This window comes from Henningerozyma blattae, chromosome 2, assembly GCF_000315915.1.
Source record: "Henningerozyma blattae CBS 6284 chromosome 2, complete genome".
Taxonomy (NCBI): domain Eukaryota; kingdom Fungi; phylum Ascomycota; class Saccharomycetes; order Saccharomycetales; family Saccharomycetaceae; genus Henningerozyma; species Henningerozyma blattae.
In genome coordinates, this window is record NC_020186.1 from 1646424 (window position 1) to 1659449 (window position 13026).

Genomic DNA, 13026 nt, shown 5'->3' on the forward strand with positions numbered 1-13026 from the left:
CAAGAATTTTTCGTCTTTTAATTGTGTCTCACTGGTCAATTAATTTTATAATCTTACAAATACTTTACTAATCGTCTCCTCTCGTCCTGATCAACTCTGATCGTCTAATCGCTATGCAGAACGTAACCTGTACTAACCGGATTGTTCGGGAAATGAGCTTCCATTCGTGGGTTCTAGTGATCCCATAATCGCGATTAAGTTGCCTATTGTGCTAGTGGTCATTGTCTGGCAATAGTGTGTTAATTTGCTAGTCAATAAAGGCTGTTTCTAGAGATGGTGAACTTCACCAGTTCGGTGAGACCCTCAATAATATTCGCATGGAGCATTCAGCCAGAATTACCTAGTCAGGACACTACCGTTTCAGGCAACAGGTAGAAGTGAAAAATTCTCCGAGCGCGATGAGTTGAAGAAATAAGATTTGAGTAATAATAATAATAATGATAAATGCGATTAATAAATAGTCCGGTTAATTGTTAAATTTGAAGAATAATCTACATTTAACTAGCAGTGTATTGTGATTGAGACACGTTAGTATACTAATAATGAATTTTTATAGAGATGCCACTTGGGTGTTGGAACATTTAGAGGCTCAGGACAAGAAAGGCAGAGTCTCAGGGTCCCTACTATCTCTTGTAGTGAAGAGTTGTAAGCAGTTCAAAATCCAGTCCAATCCCAAGCATGTGTATGCTGTAGTAGAATCAGCTTGGAAATTCAAGCCCTTTATAGAAAGAATCATGGCTAAGTCGGGGATATTGGACGATATACCAAAGAAAAAGGGTAAACCTATTTATCAGAGGCTGACGCTGTTGTTATTAATTCATGATTTAATGTTTTCTAAATCCAGGAGAATTCAAATGGGAAAACATCCAATAAAGACTTTTGTTCTGGGTTATAAAACTCGGTTACATTCAGAATTGGTTAAATTGAAATTGAAATTGAAAGTTACTAATCTAAATGATATGATCAATGCAAATTCGAATTCAAATGATTCAACTGATGATATTACACCTGTCAGATGGATACGTATTAATCCAATCCGTATTCCAAAACAAAAATCTTCGGATGATATCATTCTTGAGTTACGTAAGAAATTTACCACTAAAGTTGATCATTGGTCAAAGATAAAACCAGGATGTATCTATTACGACGAGTATATCCCCAACTTGTTTGGGATCTCACCAACTGATAAGATCACTTCCCATGAATTATACAAAAATGGGAAAATTATTATTCAGGATAGAGCTTCATGTTTCCCAGCTCATATTTTGAATGCCACTCCTGATGATTATATCATTGATGCATGCGCAGCCCCTGGTAATAAGACAACTCATGTAGCTTCATATATCATGTCTTTGAATAATGACACCCATATCAATTTCGATAAAAAAAGGGTTTTTGCATTTGAAAAAGATCCAGAAAGATCAAAAATATTGGATAAGATGGTAAAGATTGCTGGTTGTAAGAAACTTGTAGAAATTAATACGGGTGACTTTACAAAGATTGCTACCCCAGAAAAATATCCAAATGTCACAGGTTTCATTGTTGATCCATCATGTTCAGGAAGTGGTATTTTTGGAAGAAAGTTTATCGATAATATTAATAGTAATAAAAAATTAACTGAAAAAGTTAAAGATGAAGGAGAAGATGATGAACAAGATATTCCACTTGAACAAGAAACTTTAGCAGAAGCAAAAGCAAAAGATGATTTAGAAACCAGATTATCAAAATTATCTTCGTTCCAATTCCAAGTAGTAAAGCACGCTATGTCCTTTCCAAGTGCTAAAAAAATAGTTTATAGCACTTGTTCAATTCACGCAGAAGAAAATGAGCGAGTTGTTATCGATTTATTATTAGACAAGAAAGTAAAAGAATGGGGCTGGAAAGTGACACCAAGATCTCTCTCCATCCCAACATGGGAAAGAAGAGGGTTAGTTAGTGAATTCGAAGACGTGTTTAAGAATGATCCAGCAATGGATCCAAAACAATTAGCAGAGGGTTGCATTAGAACTTTGCCGAAAGAGGATGGTGGTATTGGTTTCTTTGCCGTTTGTTTCGAAAGAAATATCTAGGAAGCATGAAGGTATATATTTATATATATATATATATATTTGTATCATAAAGAGCATTTTAATTTTATTTTCTGTTTTATGTAATGTTTTTCATCATTTTGTACGACAAATATCAATACGCCTTAAAAACAAACTAAAATATATCTACAAAATTATAGTAAAAAGAAAAATGGAAAAAATAGAAAAAATATCTAAATTAACAAAGTAGCATAATACAAACTCAACCGCCAATCCTATACAATAATGTCTGCTCTATTCAGTTTTCGTTCTATGTTACAAGTTATCTTGCTACTGATTTGTTCCAGTACATACATTCATTGTCAATGGCCTTCACTTTTAGATAGATATAAAAATCATAGTACCTTAGGTGCCTTTTGGAAAATGGCTCGTATTGGTGAACGAGCTAGTCCCTACGTAAGCCTTGCATGTATTGCAATGGCTATTAGTCAATTCAATGAATGAATCTGATAAATTAATTGAAATTATAACATAGACTGACAATAAATATGGCTGATGCAAGTCTACATCATATGCATGACTGGACTTAAGATTAACATTCATTGTATGCTAATATACTCTACTCTACTTACAAAATTACCTATCTAAGCTTTTCTTACGTAATTTAGGGTAATATATTTATAATTATATATTTTTCTACATACACGTGATCTATATCATGTAATTTTTTACATCAAATTAATGCTTGATATTGCTTAATTTTTATTATATTTCAAGCATTTTTAAAACAAAAGACTGATTGGCTTTAAACGGAACCTTATTAGTTACATTATTGATGAGAAGGAAAAATACAAATAATTAAATTTCCACATCATATTTGGTTAGAATTTCCACTATTAATAATTGTTTTCTTATTATAATACAATAAGTATTGGCTCCTTAATTTAAATTCTTTTGTCTCATCCCTACTCGTATATCATTGAAAAAACTATCAAAGTTTATGGCAATACAAACAGTTATTCTATTAGCTTTAAAACATATACTAATTATACTGAACCATATTTATAGTGTATCAAAGTAATATTATATTGAACTATTGAATAATTGAAATATTAAAAAAAGGTGTCAAAATGCCTTGGGTAGTGAAAAGTGTCAAACAGAGTATTAGAATGCTCTGGGGTTGTTTTTACCTTATATCAGTTCTAATAACTATACCCAGTGCTTTTAAGATTGGTGGTTTATATTGTGGTTTATCTTTCACGATGACTTTGTTTCATTTATACTTTCTTTCAACCACTATGCATTTAATTGCCAAAAGAACGTTAAATAATTTTTACATTCTTTTATCTACTCTAGTATATTATTTACAACACATTGTAATTGCATCTTTATTATATATTTTTATCACAATATTTTCAGATGGAAATTTAAATGAGATATTATCGAATAATAAAACTGATCAATTACCTTCGTTATTATATTATATTAAAAATGATACATCAAAATCAGTTTCTCAAAATTTTCATTATTTGCTATTTTATTATTATTATTATTATGCAGTTCAACCGTGGAATTATCTTTTATCTCATTCAACACCATTTTTCACATTATTGGAAGGGTTTTTCACAATTTTGGGTATTCAAGCAATTGGTGAAACTTATTGTTGGTTATTACTAAAGAAACAAAAAAAAATCTTTAAATTACTAACTTGGCTTATTTCAGTTGGTGTAATTTTTACTGCAATTCATTTTCTATATAAAATTTATGAATTTCAGGTATGGGAACTATCGATCCAAACTGCTTCTTTGTTAGGTGTTACAATGTCGTTAGTACTAACGGTAGGAATATTTGGTATATTTAGTACAAATGGATCATTAATTGAAAGTTCATTGTTTTTGGGCTACATTATTCGTTGTTTCTATGAAATTTCTCCAGAATTATCAACTAGTGCTACAACGGAGATACTAGATAATATTAAAGAAGCTTGGCAAAATCACCAAGGCTCGATAACAGTTACAGAACATATTCTATTTTACTATAATAATGTCTTACTGAAAAATATCAACTCAAGCTATTTATTTAATTCAAACTTTAGCAAATCAAATGACACTTCAGCAAAAAATCGTACACTAGCAGAAATTCAGAGAAGTACTAATAACTATACATTGACAGATATAACAAAGCCTTCAGATCTCATCCATTTGATTGGCTTTAAATCAATCTATCAAAATTGGTTAATATATGCCACACCGATCTACGAGTTATTAAAGGATTTTGTTTTAAATATACCGACATCATTAGCTAACCTATCTCAAGTTACTTATAAACTTGCATATGATTCAGTATCTCCATCAATCGTTATAAATCTTTGCTTCCGTGTTTTAATTTTTTACTCTGCAACACGAATTATTCCTGCAGTTCAAAGAAAAAATCACCTTGAAACAAAAAGAAGTAGAAATTTTTTGAAAGCATTCTATTTATTTAGTCCTTGTATTGTTATTGCAATGTATACTAACTTAATATTACAATACTCTGGTGAACTTAAAAATGATCTGTGTATTTGGGGATGTGATATCATATCTAAATCTATCTCGCAACGTATGAGCACTATCAATATGGATGTTGGTAGTGATGATACATATCCCAATAGAGAATTCATAGTGAATTCTTGGGGATTTTGGAACTGGTGTAATATATTTTGCACAATTTTCATTTATGGTTGTGAATTGATGGGATTATGAATCTTTTTAATAACGAAGTTTAATTCTTATTTTTTAGATTTTCTTAATTATTTTCAACATAGATTATGCTTTTTTATTTCATTTCCCATTTTTCATTTCAAATTTGCATTTAAGAAGATATTCATAACTTTTTTCTAGTGTACTAGCTATATATTTTGATCAGTATATACCTATGCATGATTGTAACTTCTATTTATTCATATTATATATTTAATAACAATTTTTTTAACATAAAAAAAATTCTTAATAATTATTGCAGGGAAAATAATGTGTTCTTGTGTCAGCAATGAGTTTGAAAACTCCACTGTGAAATGAGTTCAAGTAACTAAGTTAAATATATATATATATATATATATATATATATTTATTTATTATTTATTTATTATTTAAAAATACTTTGGACAAAATTCTTTGATAGGACAATGAAGTATACGGTACTCATCTGTATTAACGATCAATGTTATAAAATAAGCTAAGAGTGAATAAGGATTAGAAAGAACTAGAAAAATTACCCCTAGAAATGAATTAAAGTATAAATAAGTTTTATTAAAATTCAAGATAATTTTATATATAAATGAATGGTTTTAATCAGATTAAATCCTACAAATTTATTTACAATTTATACTTTAAAAAATTGAACCGTAATTATTTAAGACATTCTAAAACAATGCCTGGCATATCCAATATCAATCGCCAAAATGGTAGGCCAATTCGGAATCGAACTAGGGACACTTCTCGAGAAAATGATAAAGTTTCAAAGGAAAAAAAATTTGTGCCGCCATCTGTTAATCAGGTTTTGGAGGATATCAAGACAGTGATCAGAATTCATCATGAGAGATATGTAGAAATCGTAAAAGATTCAACTCTAGGTCTAAAGGAGAAGAAAGTAGTTCTCGAAAATCTAAAATATTATATTGATGGTCTGATTAGATATGAAATAAATTTTACTGAAAATATTAACAGAACAGCGAAAGATTGTAGACACATTCAATAGCTATATGACAAGCGTTAATGACGATATAAAATGAGTGATTTGCCTACATATAATATATATATCTCTTATAGATTCAGCCTGTGTTTTTTAACATAGTATCAATAAAATTTTAGGCTAAATTTACAATATTCTTAAGGAATAAACATCACTTCAGAAAATAGAGCCTGAGATTAAATTTTGTGTTGATTTCAAGCTTTACATCGAGTAATTTACATGCAGAATGATCCGAACACAAAAATTTTATACTGACCTATAATTACATCAATAAAAAAAGATATAGTAAAAAAGCAATAAATGCAATAGATGTTGATTTTATTGATAAGGCAGAAGAGTTTTGCATTATAAAACACCCATACTATTCAATATTCATTTTTAAAGCAGAAAAAAACTTTAATATCTATCTGTATTATATTAGTTAATCTCTTACCATCTAGTAAAGTAGTCTCTTGAAAAATAACAATTTGTGTAACAAGATAGTAAATCATCTATTAAGGGTGATATTACTATTATTGCTTGTTGGTGTAGAGATCAATTTGGCTCAGCCCGAATTAGCTTCATGTAACTCTCTTCAGGACACTCAAGTAAACTATCATCAATTGTACATGAATTTCTGAATTACTGATAATTATCTATTGTATGATACTGGGTAAATATTAAAGATATTGTTAATTGGTCCTTACTTCCAGTTATCATCTCGTTTTATGAATATCATTGAATGCTATTCATTATTGAATGAAGTTACACAATTCCTACATGTCACAAAATATTTTCATGTCGAATTAGTTTAGTATAGTTTACACATAATTACAACAAATCCGATGTAGTGTAACGGCTATCACATCACGTTCTCACCGTGGAGACCCGGGTTCGACTCCCGGCTTCGGAGTTTATCTAAAATTTTATTTTTTTCCATTTTCTGAAATTTTGGTCACGTGCTTTTAGTGCAGAGATGAGAACCCATACAACTAACATCACGGTTAGTTGCATGTTGTCGTAGATTTTGCTACGGTATATAATAATTATCCCACTAAAGTCGGATTGTTTCGTTAAACAGAATACTCATTCTGAATATCCATCTTCACAGATTGTTCCTCCTATATAAGACCTATGTCTTGTCAGACACAAGCTTCTCGGACATAATAATATATATAACGTTCTCATCAAATCCAACGTTCTGAAAGACAACTCTTAACGAGCCAAATTGTAACAGCAGTTGATAGTAATATGGTACCTAAGCATTTGCCTATCATCCCATTTTTATGGATAAGCTTCTAAAAGCCACCCTCTCTTTAATTAAGTCATGAGCTTACAGCCCCACTCCTGATTACCTTGGATCCCTTGTAACCTCCGGCTTCCCAGACACTCTGTCTCTTAAGTCTTCATTACTGAATATATTCCTTCCGTGTACTTTTTAGAATAAGCTTATTCACATGTATATTATCTTATCTATATCCTCTCGATCACATGGCCTGACCAACTGCCCGTCACATGCCTCGTCAAGATCTACTACACATGTAAGTACATGGAAAGAATTCTAATTATGCAACTTGTTATTCAGAAAAAAAGTTAAGCCTGATTATGTTCAAATATAAAAATATAATTGGAATTTTTTTCATTGATATCATACTTTGCTACAGGACTATCTTTACTTCGATATAAAATATTTTAAAAAATTGAACAGTGGGAAATAGATAGAGAAAAAGAATATGACGTAAAAAAAATGAGGATATACTCGAAGTAGAAAACAGTACGTGACATATTTTGGTAAAACAAATGTTTAAGTAGTTTTAAATTTTTATAAATACAATTCTGAAAATCTTCCATTTAAAAATATATAGTATGTGATTTATTTTCATTGTAATTATACACATTAATGTATTGCTTAAATATATCAGGGAATTCTTAAAAATACATTTTACCATTAAGTTATGACATATTTATGTCTAATGTTGTGATTTACTTTTTGTTTGGGTTTCTTACATTTATTAAACTTTTATTTTAAAATAAACAAAGTATATCAAATTATGTAGTTAAATAAGTATAAAAGTCAATGAAGTCACCTTAACAGTATTAATACATTTCAATGTTACAAATAAATATAATATATTAGAAAAGTTTCTGCTGTAATGTATACAAAATGTTGTACAAATGACGATAAGCTTGTAATGAAGAAAAAAATAGAAGGGGAAAAACTGCAATCTTGGTATAATAAGGTGAAGAACGTAAATATATATACTTCTTACTTACCGTCGTTTTTTCTTGAATTTTTTATCATGATTTTAAAATATTAAAAGCAAAATTTTCAGACGAATAGAGAATGCTTTAATGTGAGTATATTTAAAAGGAAAGAAAATAAATAATTTCAAAAGTCGATGAAAAAGGAAAATATTGAACTGCTTATAATAATTACTGTTTAACGATAGAACTAAATAGAAGAATAATTATTAAAGATATCATAAAGGTATTAGTATTTACGTGATTGCAAATGCAGTAATTTGTAACTTCTGATACCGAGAGATTCACAGAAAATAAGATATACTGTACTTTATTCCAGTAATTGCTAGGTCTCAAAATATCAATATTAATTATATTCTTGGATACTACTCTCTGTAGCTGTTAAATATTGTTCTATAATTATGTACGGCTTTTTCTTCGGAGAATATGCCGCCGACCTTCTCAGTGGCCGTTTCAGATCTAACAGAAATAGTCCCCTCCCTAAATTTCCCGGAGTTTCACTCGGAGAGTTGCATGTGAAAAATTAGATGACCGATGATTTTATTATTATTTTATTATTTTTATCATATTTCTTCCATAGCCCTTTTATAGATTATAGTTCTGCATTCGTTACTAATGTACTTTTTTTCGTATAAAATAAATGTTTATATTTTATATAATGCTATTTTTATCGATCTGCTATCAACTATTATAATATAACGGGATCAGTTCCTGTATTAAACCTTGCAATTCGATTTTAATATTTTTGTCAGAATAATTATTACCTTTAGTCTCTTCTATAGTTACGCCCTCATCAAAATCATCTATGAAACCGTAGAATTCATTTAATATAACAAAGATTTTAAAAAAATAACTATTCCTGGAAATATACATTAGTTCATCATCAGATTTTACTAGATAGAATAGTTCAATTAGTACATTTGTGTAATGAAACATTTTATCCTTTGATTCTTTTGAATCAAAGAGAATAAAATGTAGGTTAAAAGCCTTCCAATAAGTATAATTTAATAGTAAGATTATAATAATTTTTTCGTATTTAGAAGAAATGCTGATACCCATTTTTGAGTTCAACTTTTGCCAATTATTAAAACTCGATTCAATAGAATCTAGTTCAGTCAACAAGACGTCCAACTGTCGAATACGTGAACTAATAGGCGTTTCTGTCCAGACACGTAATTGGTATAATATAAAGATTAGCTTACTATGGAGCCAATTATACATGTCAATTTCACTTTCATCTTCATCGTCAGTCATACTAATATCATTCAAGGAAATGGCAATTCTGTATGTCGGTCCAATTATTAAATGTGTTTGAATGGCTAATTGATTCCAAAGAGGCTTATAACTAGAATATGTCCCTCTGATTATACTATTTAATTTTGATCCATTTTTCGGTTGTACTAGCTCCCAATATTTAATAGATAATGCAATTAGAGATTGATACGCCATTGGCTTCCATAAGGATAGCCCTGCCAGAGATAAAATAATTGAGACTTGGACTGTTTGAAGTTTTAAATTGATAAAGACATCACTAGAATATAATTTTGAGATAGAGCATTCCATACAATCCTTATATAATTCAGTATTTTTATCGTCTTCTAATCGTAAAGCCAATGCCCATGTTGCCCAAAGTAGGGATTCATCTTGTGGTAAAATTGTATCATCATCTTCTTCATCATGATTGAAAAACAAATCTAATAAATTGTACAAATGTCTTGGAGACGGTATTAAAACTGATGATAATTCAGGACTTAATTTTTCAATGGCAAAATCTACTAATTCATTGGCTCGATCAGGTGATATTTTCAATGAGGTTTCTTCCAATAAAATCAGTCTTTCATCCAGAGACAATGGTGATGAAGAATTCTCCATTGTTGGTTCAATAATTTTTGGATAAACAAAGTTGCGAAGATAATTTGACCAATCTTCTCCAGCAGTCGAAGCATTTTCAGTTTCTAAATTTGGAACAGCACATTTCTCTGGATTCTTTGCCATTATACAATTACTGCATGGTACGCGTTTATCACATCGTAGTTTCTGACGTACACATTCTATACATGCCTTATTATTTTGGTTAACTGTTGATAAAAAAGACATAATGATAATCCACCTGTATTTTATTCTATCTCAACCATAGTATATTATACTTTTTTAAACATACGTACCCAAATAGACAGAGGTGTAAGTTTCTTTAAAATATAATTATTCAAATATAGCTTCACCTATTTCCCCGGCGTATTTTAGATTTTTCGTTAATTCAATCGTATTTATTCTACTATTTATGGATAAAGTTATACAAAGATGAGGAATATGACACCAATAATTATAACAGATTAAATAATGTAAATTATGCAGATCTTGCAAGCTAATTCTTGCAATGAAAATATATTAGGTGATTTATTTTGATCTAAAATTATTAAATGGTTTCAACTTATTACTACTAGTTAATTACTAGAAATGCATTAGATAGCAATTAGATAAGTTATATACTTTTATAAATAGTTTATAAAAACATTCTCATTGCATCACTCTTTTCTATTTAAATGGAGTTTTTCGAATATTTTGGTATTAAACTTATTATTTCTTGTCGCTTAAAATTTCGTTTATTAAGAAAAATACAGATATATATATTTTAAATTGCGAAATTTTAGAAAAGTAAGGATTATTTTTGCAAAGTGGCAATAACTTCAAGATAATAGTTTGACCTGAATTATATTTAACTAGGTATTTACTTCCTTTACATGTCTTCTGCAATTAAAGATATTACTGACCTATTAAACATACAGTCTTCAATTGATACTGTTGAAAATAGAAGATCAGAATTAAACTTACTTTTGTCAAACACTAATTTAAATGACCAATCAAATGTGCAGCAGCATAGCCAAATACCTAAGGAAGTAGAAATTGCTAATGATATCATTGATAATTCTAAGGATTTAGAGTCTGTGGAGCAACTAATTGAAAAATATAAAGGCCAAAATATAACAATTTTAACGGATTTAAAGAATTACTATACAATCCAAAAGGAAATCAACAATAATGTCTCTAAATTAGATGAAACAAGTAAACATATTGGTTCGATGATAAAACTAATTGATAGTAATGATAGGGATTTTTTCAATGAAATTGATTTACCTTTACAGGAATTAACTAATATTAGTGCCCATTTAAAAAAATTAACCGTCTCCAAAGGTACTGAACCAAATAACAAAGATCAAAAAGCCTTAAGCGTCTATTTGAAATTCGATAATAATTTAATTGAAAATTTAATGAAACAGTTGTCTTCGTGGCTTAATGATTATTTATTATCATCTAAATGGGATACTCCAAATTTTAATATGAAAAATATAAGCCAAATTAACAGAATTAACAATGCTCATAATATATTAGTCCAACTATCAAATTTATACATTTTAAATCATGAAAATTCATTTCCTACTTCAATAACAAATAATTTTAAAATTAGATTTATTTATCATTTTCAAACTTCGACAACTAATACGATAGACAATATTGAAACTTATTTCAACTTTGTAAAAAATTATTTAAACGAAAATCTTTACAAAGCAATTAGAATTTTCCATAATGCAAGTTTCAATATATCCAAGGATTTAATTCATAGTGAATTCATTAATAATATCTTAAAGATTTTAATTGATTTTCTTCAAAATAAATTAGTTCTTTATAAGGATAATAAAAAAACTTTATCGAGCTTAATTTTTCAAATTATTTCCTTTGATAACTTTCTAATCCATAAATTTAATTATAATGAAAATTTAACTTTGACATCATTATTACCAACAAACTTGTTAAACATTTTTCTAAATTATGAAATTGAAAATTTTAATATAAAGTTTAATAATACAATTTTAAATAGGCCAAACCATAATAACAGTGATGAAAGCAACCTTAGTGAAATTATTGTAATATCCAAAGATTTTAATAAACTAATCCATAAATTTATGTCGAGATTTGACTTATTTTTCAATCTAAATTCAAAAAATTTATTACAATTTAAATTAATATTAGTATCCGATTGTTTGATGAACCTTTTTACCTCATATTTAGAGTTTTTACTAAAAATAGATTTTTTACCCAATGAAAACTTTGATACTTCATCATCAACAAAAAAAAATAGACATCAGAGTTCTACTAATATCAGTTCAATTAACAATAACTCATCGAATACCAGTAGATCAAAATTAGATGAATTAAATCAAACTATTATTAAGTTACAGAATGTTTCCTTAGTTTACAAATTAATTCAAAATTTGTCTAATAATGAAACTTTAGTTATATTAACTGAATTTGTTAATACAAATGAACATACAAAATATAACTCTTTGTTACAATCGATTTTGAAAGAATATCACATCACTATTCATGTTGATATTACACCAATAATCATTAATAGAATTAAAAAATTATTGAAAGATTCTATGACTAATTATTTTAAACTAGGGAATTATTGGTCAACCATTGAAGATGGAAATTGTTCGAATGAAGAAAATTTAACTACACCTGAGTTGTTAAACTCTATTAAATTATTAAGAAACATATGGAGTGTATTAAATTCTAATTATATTTTACCAGATGTTAATTTAATAATAAAGTCTGAATTACTAGATATTATTTTGAACTACTTCATCGAATCGATATTAAAATTGAATAAGTTTACTAAGAATGGCATTGTTCAATTATATTCTGATTTTAAATCGTTAGTTTCCACATTTATAGATTTAAGCAATGATAATAATAATGATGATGAAAACAGACAGTTCAAAGATACAACCAAACTTGTCAGCTATCAAGTTTTCGAAGAATTAATAAAATTGATTAATTACAGGTTTGCCCATCAAAAAACGAACTATACTGGATGGACATTAGTTATATTAAAAATGGTAATTTTGAAGACTTAAGAAACGACTTATATTTGAACTATTTGACAGATTCTTCCATCCAAGATATTTTATATAGATTAGTATATGACAATGTATTTTAGGAGAAAATAAAAATAAGGATCAATAAC

The 13026-nt window shown here is 28.4% G+C and overlaps 5 protein-coding genes and 1 non-coding gene across 6 annotated transcripts; 5 read left to right on the forward strand and 1 right to left on the reverse strand.

Annotated features, from left to right (window-relative positions):
- Positions 1-542: 542 nt before the first annotated feature.
- On the forward strand, positions 543-2069 carry RCM1 (rRNA (cytosine-C5-)-methyltransferase RCM1; the record flags this gene model as incomplete). Its single annotated transcript, XM_004178988.1, has 1 exon — positions 543-2069. One exon carries the CDS (start codon positions 543-545, stop codon positions 2067-2069), a length of 1527 nt encoding a protein of 508 aa, XP_004179036.1.
- A 243-nt stretch (positions 2070-2312) lies between these two features.
- KSH1 (Ksh1p) lies at positions 2313-2531 on the forward strand (the record flags this gene model as incomplete). The annotated part of the gene is made up of 1 exon (XM_004178989.1): positions 2313-2531. The coding sequence occupies one exon, from the start codon at positions 2313-2315 to the stop codon at positions 2529-2531; it is 219 nt and encodes a 72-aa protein (XP_004179037.1).
- A 626-nt stretch (positions 2532-3157) lies between these two features.
- On the forward strand, positions 3158-4768 carry TBLA0B06990 (ICE2 family protein; the record flags this gene model as incomplete). Its single annotated transcript, XM_004178990.1, has 1 exon — positions 3158-4768. One exon carries the CDS (start codon positions 3158-3160, stop codon positions 4766-4768), a length of 1611 nt encoding a protein of 536 aa, XP_004179038.1.
- Positions 4769-6576: 1808 nt separating this feature from the next.
- Positions 6577-6648, forward strand: TBLA0Btrna15E. The gene has a single exon. It is a non-coding gene; the product is annotated as a tRNA-Glu (tRNA).
- A 2030-nt stretch (positions 6649-8678) lies between these two features.
- Positions 8679-10094, reverse strand: CEP3 (Cep3p; the record flags this gene model as incomplete). The annotated part of the gene is made up of 1 exon (XM_004178991.1): positions 8679-10094. One exon carries the CDS (start codon positions 10092-10094, stop codon positions 8679-8681), a length of 1416 nt encoding a protein of 471 aa, XP_004179039.1.
- A 644-nt stretch (positions 10095-10738) lies between these two features.
- Positions 10739-12916, forward strand: TIP20 (Tip20p; the record flags this gene model as incomplete). The annotated part of the gene is made up of 1 exon (XM_004178992.1): positions 10739-12916. The coding sequence occupies one exon, from the start codon at positions 10739-10741 to the stop codon at positions 12914-12916; it is 2178 nt and encodes a 725-aa protein (XP_004179040.1).
- Positions 12917-13026: the final 110 nt, after the last annotated feature.